This window comes from Lissotriton vulgaris, chromosome 10, assembly GCF_964263255.1.
Source record: "Lissotriton vulgaris chromosome 10, aLisVul1.2, whole genome shotgun sequence".
Classification (NCBI taxonomy): domain Eukaryota; kingdom Metazoa; phylum Chordata; class Amphibia; order Caudata; family Salamandridae; genus Lissotriton; species Lissotriton vulgaris.
Window position 1 is genome coordinate 844,458,446 of NC_141698.1, and position 15,572 is coordinate 844,474,017.

General features: G+C 41.9%; 1 protein-coding gene across 1 annotated transcript in view; it reads left to right on the forward strand.

Moving 5' to 3' along the window:
- CUBN (cubilin) overlaps positions 1 to 15,572 on the forward strand; it is a 1,372,460-nt gene that overhangs the window by 70,711 nt on the left and 1,286,177 nt on the right. Inside the window, exons 5-6 of the mRNA XM_086941783.1 lie at positions 11,293 to 11,394; positions 12,051 to 12,154. Of these exons, the coding sequence (XP_086797909.1) occupies positions 11,293 to 11,394; positions 12,051 to 12,154 (206 nt within the window). The remainder of the gene's footprint in view (positions 1 to 11,292; positions 11,395 to 12,050; positions 12,155 to 15,572) is intronic.

Genomic DNA, 15,572 nt, shown 5'->3' on the forward strand with positions numbered 1-15,572 from the left:
GCAATCTTCTCCGCCTATTCAACTGCATTCCAGCACTGGCCGGGGTCACCTCCTCAGACCTTACATCAGTCAAGTTCTCCACAATACCAGGGAGAAGGGGCTCAGAGGCCACCATTACAACGTGGTCTCAGGAATCCATTAGAATGCAATCCTCAAGGAAGCCAACCAACTTGAAAACTGGGGCATTGAAATGTGGGTTCCCACTCAACAAAAATAACCTCACGTCATTCTTCCACAGGCCCCCGCGAAACAGCTTACCAGTGTATTGAAGGGGTCACGGGGCGCAACCCATGTGTGGCTTCCAGAAGCGTCAAAAGCTGACAATTTCCTAAACATTGCATGCTATAAAAATCAACGTATGATAAGCTGCAAATTTAATTGCCCTGTCCCCCATGTCAACTACATGCGCTACGAAAACTTAGTCCCAGAGCCGTCAATCAACTTCCCCCAACAACAGCGTTCTTCCTAACAAGAACACCAACTGGCCCAATTCCAAACTAACTATTACATCTTGAAATACGAGCGGGCTAAAGTCAACCCTTGATCAAAATCAGCCGTTGAATTCCTGAACAAAAGTGACATAATCTGTTTTCAGGAGACCTGGTCTCTATCCCCATCGCCCCTGCTTGGCTACTACGAACTTTTTCAACCGGCCACCAAGGTCAATTCTTACGGAAGACCCTCAGGGGGCCTCTCCATTTTCATCAGTTATAGGTGCAAGATATCGGCCACACCTATCCTTCGGAACCTGACGGCAGGGCAGACGGTTCTGATTACCGGTCTGTCTTTTTCAGGCAGGGCACGCTCTATCCTCCTAATTAACATTTATCGTAATACAGCAAAAACTGCAAAATCAACTGCAACGGAACTAATGATAAAACAACTGGTAGACCTTCTAGCGGAATTTGCATCCACAGAGGTACTGCTATTCGGAGACTTTAACATCAAAGACCTCGCAACCGACGGCGTCTTAGCAAGGAAAAACAAAGAGCAAGAAGCGATGATCATTTTTCTAACAAACCATAACTTCTTCTCAGCTCAGCAAATCTCGCAGGAACTGCATCCGGACGCTCATTTCTTGCCAACATTCAGGAGAATCTCAACTATTGACTATATCTTTCTTTCCCCGCTTCTGGGTAATTGTCTGGCCAGGATGGAAATTCCCTATTGTTTGGAGAGTGATCATAACCTCATAGTGGCTACACTGGACCTGCAAGTGCAAGTCGCCCTCGAAACGACAGTCGTGGGGCATTCAACGCGAGCCGAATTGCACACCATGGTTAGAAGAATCAAATGGGACTCACGGGGATTCGCCAAGGTGGGAACCTGGCTCAAGTGCGAAACACTTAACGTCAGACACAGTGCCCTGACAGAATCACACCACCGGTGGGATAACTCCATCACTAAGCTACAGGATCTCCTGGCAGGGCCCGTGCTCCATCATAGAACATACGGGCCACATCCGAAGCAAACCCACGACCCATTGTTAGCCTCCCAAAGAAGGACCCTCAGGAAGGCTGTCGCCAGCACAAACTGATTCGAACCGTGCACACCTCTAAAAAGGTGGCATTGCTGCAGACGACCTACAAGAAATCCTTATGGGAGACCAAGAGACTCAAAGAACAGTCCGAGTGGGTACAAATTTTCGCCCTTCTCAAGGGCAAAAGTCAGCCCCAGTTTTGGAATTATATGAACAAACTCCGCTCCACCAACAAGACGAGAGTAAACACAGTCTGTGAAGAAGCCTGGGCCCTGCATGTGTCCGTTCTTTATCGCAGTGACTCTGGGGACCCCGCGGTGATAGAACTAAGAGATCGTGCTGCTTCCATTCAAACAAAAACTTTCGAACTGACCACTGCAGCCGAGTTCACCAAGTATCTGCGAGTCATGAAAAAAGACGGAGCTCCAGGGCCCAATGGACTCCCTGCCGGGTTATTTAAATGTGCCCCCGAAGAGTGGGCAGCCCTTCTGACTCCCCTATTTAACAACGTGTTCGCGACAGGCCAGCTCCCAGACTCTTGGTTAGGTTCAATTCTATGCCCCATATTCAAGAAAGGGGACCCTGCGTCACCGGCTAACTACTGCCTTATTGCCCCATTAGACCTGGTGGCAAAGGCATATGCTCGATGTCTTCTTCGGATGCTTGAAAAATGGGTCAAAGAAAATAACATAGTACCATACTACCAAACTGGGTTCCGGGCAACGGCCTCCACAATAGACAACATCATTACTCTAGCCGCTCTGAGTCAAAAAGCAGTACAAAAAAACCATCTTCCACTCTACTGCTGCTTTATAGACTACAGCGCAGCTTTTGACAAAGTGTCTCGGAACATCTTGTGGAGGAAGCTGAACAAATGGGGGATTCCGCATGACCTACTAGGTGCACTAATTTCCCTGCATAAGAACACGTGGGTGCGAATTAAAACCAGCCCAAAGACACTCTCTTCAAGAATTGCCATTGAAGATGGGCTAAAGCAAGGCTGTGTTCTTGCCCTGCTGTTGTTCAATCTCTACACAGCCGATCTTGGCATATTCTTGGACAATAGTAATCTTCTTCCACCAAAACTGGGACCCGCTAAAAAGCCTCTTCACATATTACAATATGCAGATGATATTGTAATAATGGACCAAGCAAAATCGGGTCTCCAACAGGCATTAAGTACGCTTCATATGTATAACTCCACCAACGCCCTGAAAATCAACCAGGCAAAGACGAAGGTACTGGTATTTGGCAGATGCAAGAACAAGAAAAGGCTGGCATGGAACATCGGGCCCGTCAGGATTAACACAGCAGTAAAATATAATTACCTGGGAGTCCGGTTCAATGAGACGTCCAGGCCTACAGCTCACCTAGCTGCTTTGCAAAAGAGAGCAGGCGCAATTACATACTCCCTGACCCGGTTGAACCAAACTTTGAGCAGTCCCTCTGCCGAAGCCATCTTGAAGGTGACTAAAGCTATTCTACTTCCTGCATTAACCTACGGACACCAGGCATTTCCTGGTGCGTGCTCCTCCAGTCTTGAGCTCGCCCAAATTTCCACCTACAAAAAACGTTTCCATCTGCCAAGTTTTATTCAGCGGGCAAGACTACGATTGGAGCTGGGTCTACAAAGACAATGTTTTCAAAGAAGGGAGACAGTAAGGGGGCGGGTTGGCCACTCTCGGGGGGGAGTGGTAGGTCCAGCTAGGTGTTCGCCCCAATTGTTATGAAATACAGAAGGTACCCGGCTGTTCCTATTCCAGGTGGAAGTTTGGTGTTGGTGACACCTGTGCGTAGTGATAAAACGCTTGGGTATCCAATTTGTTGGATATAATGCCCTCACACACCCTTGCAGGTGCCATGCTTCATCATCGGCAATGCTCCTCGTTGGGTCGGCGGTGCAATACCCAATGGGCAACACCTCAAAGAGGGGCTCTTTGGCGGAGATCTTTTTCCAACTGCCGTATAGGTGAAGTGTGGGTGAGGGGCCAGTATTGTGTAGACGTTTTTATGGAGGTTAAAATTGGGGTAAAGGGTACCAGGATCAGGTTTATTCTAGCGGTCCCTTACTCCAAGTTAAAAAGGAAGTAGAATAAACTCGAAGGGAAATAATGCTCCCTGGTGCGAGTCTAGACTAGTGAATAGATAAATAGGTCGACATGTTTCTCGCTATGTGTCTTCTGACAAGCGATTCTTCAGGACCGTGTATATAAAAGATAGTATGTGCTATTACAAACTGTCTACAAAGAGCCTTTACATTGCTAAGGTAAGTATTACAATGTGTGTAAAGGTTCAAATGTACCTTTGTTGTGCTGTAATTGCCTGTGGTGGGAGACAAAAAAAGCAAATCACAACAGGTCGCGTTATCACTAACATAAAATTGCGACACCAAACAACAAAAAGTGTATCATGCCTCAGTAAGTGTATACTAAACATGCACTCAGATGTAGATGGTCTCATCCAAGGTGAGCAAAGTGGTTCTCATGCTCAATGGGAAGAATCCCTAAAATACTTATTAAAAACGGTGTGCAGCAATATGTTCTCTAATACCAGTTCAAGGATCAGGCACTCACCTATTACTGTGGATGTATGCTACAACATCAGCACCCGGCAGGTCAAGTTCCGGGAACAACCGCTTAATTTGCAGGCTAGTGGTGGTAAACATAAGTTATTTATTGTATCTACAAAGACAATCCCTTCACTGCGAGGCTGACATCCTGAAATATTTCATTAGGACCCTAAAAGCAGGTGATAACACTCTTAAATTCACGCTAAAAGGAACCCTGTCTAGCCCTGGCAATCCCTGGAATACCGAGATTACAAAGGCCATAAGAGTGTTAGAGATTGACAAGTCATCTCTCCTCTCAGTCACTATTCCATACTCTGCCTGGAAAAGCACCATCAATAAGCAAGTTAAACTTATTTCTCAGTCCATGGATCTGCAGGCTCTAAAGGCACCAACCATTCTGCTCCCCTTGAACTCTTCGTATCGTCTTGGACGTCCACAAGCATATTGCCAGGGAAACTTAAGTAAAGTGGCTCGGAAGAACATAATGTTTATGCGACTTCTAGGCCTGCGCTCGACGGCTTTCAACAAATGGGCCCCAACAAGCGAGGGGGGGGGGCTTGCAGGCTGTGCAAATACCACTCTGAATCATGGCTGCATCTTCTTTGCTGCTGCCCTGCACTAGCAGTCCCCAGAAGGTCCCTTTTGAAACCCCTGTTCTTAAAATTGGGTGCTAGGACGTGCTGGGAGGCCTCGACCTTGTGCTTTACCTCTACGGACATTCAAGTGCTCGCAAGGTTTGGAAAATTTGTGAGACTTTTGGACAATCTTCTATTACCTCCCTTGGTTGCCATGCCTCCTCCCCCTCCTGCTCAAAGACTCATTACAGATTTTTTCCATCCTTTGGCCCAGTACTCTCTGTCCTAATTATTTTATCTGGCCAAGCACAGCAAAACATTCACACAGGCAACCATAACGCTACTCCTCAATAACCATATCGGTCTTTAAGCCTTGAAAATTGTTTTTTAGCTTTGTTTTATTTGATAAATGTGTTAAAAGCTACATTTTATACCCGTGCTAAAGTAGATTTTGTACAGCAATGGTTTTAAGTAACTGTGCTAAACTAATAAAAACTTGAAACTTGAAACATACATATTAAATACATAATAAAATACAAACAATAATACAAATATTGATATTAGTAACATCAGGATTAGTAACATCGATATATTTGATATCGTTATTACTAACTTCGATATTACTTACATCGATATTAAAAAAATCAATATTACTTACCTTAGGGTCAATATTCTGTCCAACGATATTCTTGACCTCGATATTCTGTACCTTCGATATTTCCAACTCGATATTTCTGTGGGTTGATATTTCAGAATCGATATTTAGACTGTGCACCGGCCCAGCCACGTAATCTGCATTAATAGAGTATATAAAAACCCATGTGTAAACATCCCGTTTTTATCTTCTCTTTCCCCCAATAGGAATAGTTTTTCACTGTGGAGGAAACCCTTTACTTACACCCTCATTTGGAGGTAAACCATTCTCTTTCTCTCCCTGGAAAGGGACTTGCACACACCCTTGACTGGAGTAACAATCTCATTCTTTCTAGGGAGGAAATGTTAATAAGAAGAGTTTCTGAATTGCAAGAAATATCCATGCTTGTTAACTATCACATTCCAAAGCTAATCAGGCCTTGAAACTTGAACACCTTCCCAACCCTTGAGTGAAATTTACAGGTGCAGAGAACTCTGCACTTTTGGTGGAGCACTCCAGAATACGAATCGGTTCACATGACTGTTTGGGAATTACTGCAAAGCAGAAAAAAGTAAATTTGGTCGAAAACATACGTTCACAAAAAAATTACCATTGTGAATAGGGTCTTAATTGTGTTCTCTTGGAAGAGTCTGGACTGGGCTAAGTCAGAACATTGAGCATCATGATGTTAACAACAGTCGAAGGCAATGGATGTTGTGGCCTGGAGGACCAGCACAGACTTCTGACACCCAAGAAAGTGGATGGTATCTTCTCTGATGGACACCGGGTATGCCTTTGATCTAAGGAGAAAAAAGGAGATCCATACAGGAAGTGAAGCCAGGTTCTATTTTGGCAGTGTGGTATAAGTTCTCAGTGACCCCAAATCAAGTTATTACAGATTTTGAGACTGCAATAATGACTTAAAAGAGATTAGTGTCCAAACATCTTAAAAATTACAGCAATATAGTTAGGCTTTCCCAATACAATGCCAAGCTGTGCCCATCAACCACACATCAGTTATTGGAGAAAAGTCAACCCATGTTTCCTGGCAAATGAACAAAAGAGCTTATAACTGTTGCACCAGTGCCATATTTAGTGCAAGGATGTTTGTCTTAAGAAACCATGAAAGTCAGCTTTTTGATTTACCTTAAAACATTGCAGTGAATTGTGCCTTTTTTTGGAACTTTGCCTGCCTGATGTAGGGAATCCCTAGAAGACTGCAATCTGGTAATTGCTGGATCTAGAAAGATAAGTGAGCCATTCAAACGTAGAACTACATTTATCGGATAACATACCAACTGACACCACAATGTTCAAAACATGGATTATCCAAATCATTAACAAACTAGCGCCAGTAACTTCCAAAATGAAGAATCGGAGATTCCAACCATCAGCTTCATGGTACATCCAGTCCTTAACAGACCGGCACCTCCTCTGCAAACAGCAAGAGTGTATGTGAAGAAGAGCTTATAAGATGGAAGACTTAGTTCATTTTAAACAAACTCAAACAATCTATCATGTTCAGATTAATTTAGCTAAGAAAGCGTTTTTCACAAAGCAGATTAAGGAAGCCCAACACAAACAAAACAACATATTCTCAATCGCTAAACCATTCCAACAACCAAAAGTGTTATCCAGAGAGATTCCCCCATCACACATTTTCTCTAATCAAATCCCTGAGTACTTTGAAGAAAAAATTCGGAACATTCAATGAAAGTTTAATGCAGCTCCTCTGACAATACAGGAATTAGAGGTAGACCTCCGGCAGTCATAACTCTCATTACGAGTTTTTAAGAGAATTAGCCTGAAACAACCACGACAAGCAATTCTTTCCTGTAAATTAGACTCTCCATTTGACCCTTGACCCCTCTGTCCTTCATAAAATAGTGGATATAGTGAATCCATTAATCAATGAACTTGTAAATACCTCTCTGACCACTGCAGTAGTTCCAACCGAAAGCGGTGGCGGTTAAACCACTACAAAAAAACCATCTACTGAGTCCAGCAACTCTTTCAAACCTACACCCGTTTCCCTACTACCATTACTAGAGAAGATCACTGAAAGACTAGTAAACAGCCAGTTGATGACATTCCTAAAGAATCCAAAATCCTCCACCCTAGACAGTCAGGTTTCCGTCCCAAACTTTCTACAGAATCAGTTCTACTGGAAGTGGTGGACACTCAAATTATCATTGGACACAGGCAAGAATACAGTATTGATTTTATTCGATCTCTCAGGCTCTTTCTACAGCACATCAAGAACTCTGGCATTACTCAATTCGCCTTAGCCTTGTTAAAATCTTTCCCTTCAGACCCCAGTCAAACGTGGTTGTAAGACCCTTCCTATCACCAGAAAAAAAAAATCTCAGGGGTACCACAGGACTCCTCTCTTAGCCCAGCATTGTTCAATATATATATATATATACAAACTTTACTTTCACTGCCTTCGTTTAACTATTTATGGTTCACTTTTTGCTTTTTTTGTTTTTGTTAATCTATGCAAACGGCGTTTAAACAGGGGCATTTACGTTAATTTCTTCTTCTGGCATTAAAACAACATCATATGCAGATGACACACAGCTTATTCTGGAACTGGACAAAGTATCCGTAAGCTCAGAGTTAAACTTCAAACATTGTCTAACTGAGGTATTTCAGTGTTTGCAATCCAACCACCTCAAATGCAACACAGAAAAAAATGAGATCATGCTTTCAGGTAAGACCAATGCCTTCGACCTGATAACATGATGGCTAGATTATGGACCCCCGCCAAACACTGTCACTGTAGTAAAAAAATCTAGGGGTAAAATTTGATGCTGCTCTATCCTTTAAGCCAAAAGCTCTTACAGTGGCAAGCACATGTTTCAGCTTGAAAAAATCACAAAAAACAATTATTTAGATTATCTCCCACTTGCAGCTAGAAAGACAGTTGCCATTGCACTAATTACTTGCAGACTGGACTATTGTAACAGTTTATACGAAGGCACAACCAAACAAACTCTGTAGGTAGTGCAAACTACCACATCGCTCCTCCACCTCAGTTGCCCTCATTACCTTCTATTGGCTCCCGATACACCTTCTAATTGTATTTAAAATCCTCCTGCTCACTTTCAGAGCATACAGATTATAGGTCCCAAATATCTAGTGACTCCCCATACATCCTACCGCACCCTGAGTCCCTCCTAAGCTAATCTTCTTAAACCTCCTACATTTAGGTGTAAGGCCAAAGGCGGGAAATCCTTTGCAGTGGTAGGAACAAAGGCTTGGAATCAACTCCTTAAGCAGATGCGATTTATTGACTCTGAACACCTGTTCAAGTAACATCTTAAAACTTGGATATTTTCATCCACTGACTCAATGAGCCAGGCACTTATTCGATAAGATCAGCATCCTTTCTCCTCCCCCTCAACCCCCCCCCCCCCCCCCGCTATCGCGAAATCCTGCTCATACCTGCACAGTGCGAAGATGTTCCTAAGGGAGTGAAAGTGCGCTCTACAAATATTGTAATCAATCAATCAACAGAGGTACCTCCTAGAAGCAGAGAACCTGGCTGCTCAACTGCTTTTTCTAGTTGGAGAGTTGAGTGAGGCTTTTGGTATATACTTCCTGGCCAATGTATTGAATGGAGACTTGTTCGGATACTAGATTAACAGGTTTGAAAGGGATGGGAACAACAATATGCTTAACTAATTAGTGTGATTTCAAATCTACAACAAGGTGTAGGATTCCAGCTCTGCTAAACTTGACGGGAGCAAAGTTCTGGCCTAATTTGACAGACAGAGCATGTTTGTCTAATTCCACTGACAACATGCTTCACTTTAAGCTTTTCACAAACAATCTTCATTGTGAGCTCCCACAGTTTTTATGTAAAGCTCAAACCAGTTCAGTTCTGATTGTACCTGCCGCCTGCTGAAGTGATTCAAGCTTTGTGCAATCTTTAACATGAGAAATGACAGACGTAAGATGCCCACAAACATACATATTGTCTTTTCGTACCAACAATGGAATATTGCTCTCTGAGCTGGTCAAGACTCCTAACTCTGATGTTGTGTTCAGATTTGAACTGTGTTGAAATCTCTTTGGATACTGAATGGAGCTCCAGGAACCTTTTTATTTGTCAACTAACGTTTTCCTGTCGATCAGACTTTGAACCCCAGTCATACTGTAAGTAATTTTGGGTCTGCCTAACCTTCGCCCCGTCCGTTAGGTATTTAACTAATCAGTGCTTAATTTGTAAAATATTAAGTGCCAGGGCTCTGACCAGGAACCCACTGCAGCTTGCACCACCCATCACCCTTGTCATCGCTGCCAAAACCTCTACTAACCCTCTTTCTGCCTGTTAATGGGACAGCTCAGATTATCCAGGTCCCCAAAACTAAAGGAATGGCTGGGGAGGCAGGTATGAGCAATTTTAATGTATATTGTAATCGTAAACAACCGTTGTTAGGCTCATCTCTAAATTAGGTGAGCAGCACCACCATGTGGTGGACTGTTCTAAATACGGTGTTGACAATTAGGTGCCGGTGCCGAGCACCGAAAACCAATTAAGTGCCAGTGCTGAGCACCGGAAAGCACCTTCTCAAATTAAGCACTATAACTAATCTTCTTGTTATAATCATGGATTATACTTTACTTTTTCATTTCCTTTTTATCTGGTGATCCTTGCACTTTAAAGCACACAGGAGTGAAGACCTCATGAAGAGGTGGGTGGTAATGGGGCATCCGTCAAAAAACGGTAGAAGCCCTGCCTACCTGCCTCTTATCTCTGTCTCATTTAGTCATGGGGTACCTGCGTGGCTTCTGGTGATGGAGCCTCACTCAATCCACTGGCAGAAACACATTGCAGGTGAGCCAGCTGCATGAGCACTCCCTTCTCCATGTGATTGGAAGGCCTGCTCCATTTAAGACAGGACTCCCAATGCTGATTGTTTTCTGCCCAGGAGCACCATGCACAGCATGGAGGTCTTTGGCAGTGCACGATGGACATTTTGTTTGTTTTCTGGAAACAAACACCCAGTTTATTTTTTTAAATAAAAATAATTACAATGAGCCTGCCTGCCGCCATGATGTTGCGAGCCAGCTGGCATTGTACCAGCAGGGCGGATTGTAGTGAGGCTTCCTCTGTGCCAAACGATCGACATTTTACCATTCAAACTATAAATGACCATGTAAAATGTAAACTCTGCGTACAAGGATACTTTGTGGTGACCTTTCCCTTTCCCCTCTGGCATCTTCCAGATAATAATGTTGTGGGAGTTTAACCCCCTAGCCATTTTGGTTTTGGTTTAAGCTGTATGTTGTATGTAGGATTCTAAAACTGAAATCTCTGTAAATTGTACCTTTTACAAAACCTAAACTTTGGGGAACAATTGGAACCCCTGATAGGCATAACTTCCACAAGCCGTTTGACAAGGCTGTGGGTTTTGAGGCAGGTGCACGGGCGGTCCCCTAACTATTCTAGCAATGATTTCTGTGCAGGTGAACGTTTACAATTTATGGGATATTTAAGACGATTGAGGTGTCTTTAATACTATATTCTCCATTGCTAAAATTCAATAAACATTCTCAAATATTTTCTATAAGAGCCATCCATTATTGTGGTTATGAAGTTCCAAATCTATGTCTTCTCATTCTCTCTATTAATACAACCTGGCATATTACATTGTGGAAGCTTAATTTGAACAGGGATATTCAGGACCAAAAGCATCATTTAGTTTTATGCATCTGTGCATTAACTACCCCTCTGCATTTTAGTAGTTCTTTTGTTATGTTTGGTCATTCTTTATGAGATGGCCAACAACTTATATGTGATAAATGTATTTAAATCAAATTGAATAATTGAGCCAATCATACACACCTTGTTTTTTTGTTTTTTTGCATTTCTAGTAACTGACTCCTGGACTTACTATCTGTATCATTACAGTAGCAGAATGTGAGATTTCGTAGAGACCATAAGGAATGCAAACGATGTGCATTTGCAATAATATTTCTAGAATCCTGTTTTTATTATATTTCTTTGTTTTCTCCTTTGCTGCAGACTGTTCAACGAAAAGCTTGTGGAAGTAACCCATGTCAAAATTTAGGAACATGTCTCAATCTGTTGGATTCTTTCTTTTGTCTTTGTACAAGACATTGGCAGGTAAAATTTGCCTGTTAGCAACATTCTCAATGTTCACTGTTTGAGCCTTCTTGAATGCACACGTTACCAAGTGATAGTTGATACGTATACTGAAGAAAAGTAGAGGTTACAGCCCCACTACCTATACTTATGTTGCATAACAATATTATTACAACCATTAAATCGACCTAACCACTATTGCACAAGATAAGTCAAAGGAAGTAGTTGTGACGTCAAGAATAGTGACATACAGTCAAGTAGGGAAACAGGAAAAAAGAGACCGCATTTCCAAAAATAAATAAGCACTTTTTTAATGCAAGTATTAGTATACATTTGTTGGAGCATTTGCTTAGTGTTTGCTAAAAGTCAAATGACAAGTGTCTCTATAGTGGAGAATGTTTGTTTGTTTTAATTTTCAGTATTGCGATTAACATCTTTGGTATCCTAATCTGAGTTCATACCACACATTTTTATCATGATGGTTATTTAATGCAGACCAGCGAATCAATAGTGAATGGAAACCTTAAAGTGTCAGAACAGTCAAGCATTTGTCATTTACCAAACATTTCTTAAGAAGGACCTACTTAAACTAGTATCATTCTTTTTTTTTTTTAATTATTTGGAGTGTTCGATTGGGATGTTTTGTTCTTAACTTATTTTTATTATTATTATTTTAGGGTCCATTGTGTTCAGTTGACGTCAATGAATGCACATTGCATGCAGGAACACCAATGGAATGCCAGAATGGAGGCGTGTGTGAAAACACACCAGGCTCTTACAGGTATGCTACATGTTTGATTCTGCTATGGTAGCACTCCTAGGACGCAGACAAGTACATTTCCACACCACCCATTAAATTAGGTGTTAGCCATATAGTTTGGTTCCAAAAATTCCCAGGCTTGTTCTACACATTTCCAATTTGTAGAATAATTTCTTGGTTAACTGGCCATGGTGGTAGATCGCCAACGGATTGGTTAGTCTTAGTTCTTACCTTTTCTTTAGCGGGTCATATTGCGTCTTTCAGATTTGATGGTAGCTTCTACGGGAAGGAGGAACTGGATTAGAGATTCCAATCAATTACCAGAGCAGTGACAGCCATGGTTCGTTTCTGAAAATCGTTTTTCCAGGACCATGCTAAGAGGTTGTGTGCTACTATGATCCATGAAAAAATATATTTTCTTTGTTAACATGACATTCATTCTGAAATATATAAAACTGAACACGGGTGCACTAGCATACCTGAAGTTACGCTTGTGCGCATGCAACATAATGCACCTGGAACTGTAATGCTGGACAATTGGCCGGTTCTTTGTTGTGCCTAATAATTTCTGCCCTGAGTAACTGCTCCTTTGTTCCTACCAATGTATAATTTCGATCCATGTTCCCCTTATGTACTTTTGTTTCACTTTAGCTTACTCCCCTCGCGGCCATCGCCCGCCAACAGAACCTCAACATCATCTCTTACGCGGATGACACCCAACTAATCCTTTCTCTCACCAAGGACCCCAGCACCGCCAAAACTAACCTACACGAAGGAATGAAAGAAGTTGCTGAATGGATGAAACACAGCCGTCTGAAACTGAACTCAGATAAAACAGAAGTCCTCATCCTACATCCCCCTCTGCATGGGACGACTCTTGGTGGCCGGAAGCCCTTGGAAAAGCACCCATCCCGACAGACCACGCACGGAACCTAGGCGTTATCCTGGATTCTTCACTTTCAATGAACAGACAAGTCAGCGCCGTCTCCTCATCCTGCTTCAACATTCTTCGCATGCTCAAAAAAACATTTCGCTGGATCCCCACCGAAACCAGGAAAACAGTCACCCATGCTCTGGTCACGAGCCGACTGGACTACGGAAACACCCTCTACGCAGGTACTACCGCTAAACTCCAGAAGAAACTCCAACGAATCCAAAACGCCTCAGCCAGAATCATATTAGACATCCCGCACAACGAACACATCTCTGGTCACCTGAAAGACCTCCACTGGCTACCCGTCAATAAGAGAATCACTTTCCGACTGCTAACCCACGCACACAAATCACTCTACGACATCGGACCAGAATGCCTCAACTCACGACTGTCCTTCTACACCCCCTCCCGCCAACTACGTTCTTCCAGCCAAGCCCTCGCCACTGTTCCTCGCATCAACAAGACCACCATGGGAGGCAGATCCTTCTCATACCTGGCTGCTAAAACATGGAACTCACTCCCCACTTACCTTCGCCTTACCCAGAACCACCTAGCATTCAGAAAGCAACTTAAAACGTGGATATTTGACAAGTAATCCTCCTCCCCCCCTAAGCGCCTTGAGACCCTCTGGGTATGTAGTGCGCTATATAAATTCTATGACTTGACTTGACTTGACTTGACTCCCTATTTGCTGAACTTTGCTACGGTATGGGGTTGCGAGGTTTCATTTAGGTTCAAAATGGTCGATACATGTAGGTGCACTATGTTTTTTTTATTGTAATGATTCCTTCCATTTTTTATCAAGGATGTGAATGGTTCTTCAAAATGTTCTTTTGATTGTGCTATATGAAGGTCATTGGCCACTTTGTCTTTGTTTGACTTGTTGCCCACGTGCTTTCCATGTTTCAGCTGTTGATGATTAAAGGAGGCTAATGACTTATTTTTTGTATTGTTCTCAAGATTGTCTGTCACTCAGCAATAGATGCTTGTACCAAAAATCTAACTTTCATAAAAGGTGGTTCCTTCTACTCTTACTTTCATAAATGTTTATAGGGTTTTGGTTGCACATTGTGAATTTTGAGATCCCCTTTGCACCACAGCCCTTCATAGTTTATCTTCAAAGTAGTTCTTTCAGTTTAGAGAATCAAACACGATTACTCTTATGAATTTAAAGGTTCATCCCATTGCAATTGGCAGATTTTGCAAGACTAACAGTGCGAGTACTAGTCTTTAGATCGAGAACCCCAAATTAAAATGTTTCAGGTGTTGGTCATTACTTAGCATACCAGTATATCGCTTTACTTTGTACAATTGCTATTTAATTTTTGTTCACCACCCATTGGAAAGAATAGGTAAAAATAATATCCCATTGACACATAATATTTACATTATTATTTTAACAGGTTCCTGAAGTATGTTTCCATTGACAATGTAGTATTTCATTACATTAGAATCATCATATTGGATACTGCAAAAATACAGACAACTCTTTGTAATTGTTCAATCCCCTACGGAGATGTGTGTCCAGCAACAGTATATAGTAAGACTCCAGTATTCTGAGCTCCAGTTCTCCATTGCCTCTTCAGTCATTGCGCATCACAGCATCAATCCTAAAATGTGGTCACTGTCTTGAAAGTCTCTGGCCTCTTGGAAAATATGTTCTTCATTGGTTATTGCTCTTTGGTGCTCTACAATTGTCATTTTGATAGGGAAACTACCACTTCTATGTGTCATTTTTAGCTGGGACATTACTTTGTGTTGTGTTTTCTAATCTTAAACTATTACTTATAATTTGTTTTTTTAATCACACTATGTTGGTGTTATTTGTACATGCCCTGCAGATTAAACACCTGTAAAATCCCTCTTTTGTCTTTGGCTATAATTTTATATCCTTGTTTTTAAAATGGCTTCTAATCAGATTGCCTTTCAGGGATCTATTTTTTGTAGCATATACATTGTTGTCCACCACCCTGTTCTTTAGGCCCTCCTCACACTGTAAAAGTTTCCAATTCAACGTCAAGATATTTTGTATGTTATTGGATATACACGTATAGGTTGAGATAACTCTTTTTATCAGAAATTTCCCACCTGAGTTTTTTCTCCTTCTTTCGCTGTTCATCTGCTTTGTTAAAAGTATGCTGGGGGTATCCGCATACTAAAAATCTCATCATCATAGTTGTTAAAAGAGACTCACTTGCACAGTAGATACATTGGGTTTTAGCACCATGAAAGTGTAATGTTATTGTTTAACTCCCTACTCATATCAGTTGCCTATGCTTTTCTCTGCAATTATTACATTTCCTAAAATGTTACTTTTTTGTTGCTTTTGGTAGGTTAATGTTTATACTTAGACAGTCAATATAATTAGTTTAGACATTTCCTCAATCATAGTTAAGAGCCTAAAATCGGGTTTTGAATAGGTTTGCCTCAACTTCAGCTGACGTCCGCTGAAGTTGAGGCTCTTCTGCTATTGCAAAGTGGCTTGGTTTTGCCTGATTTTGCTCG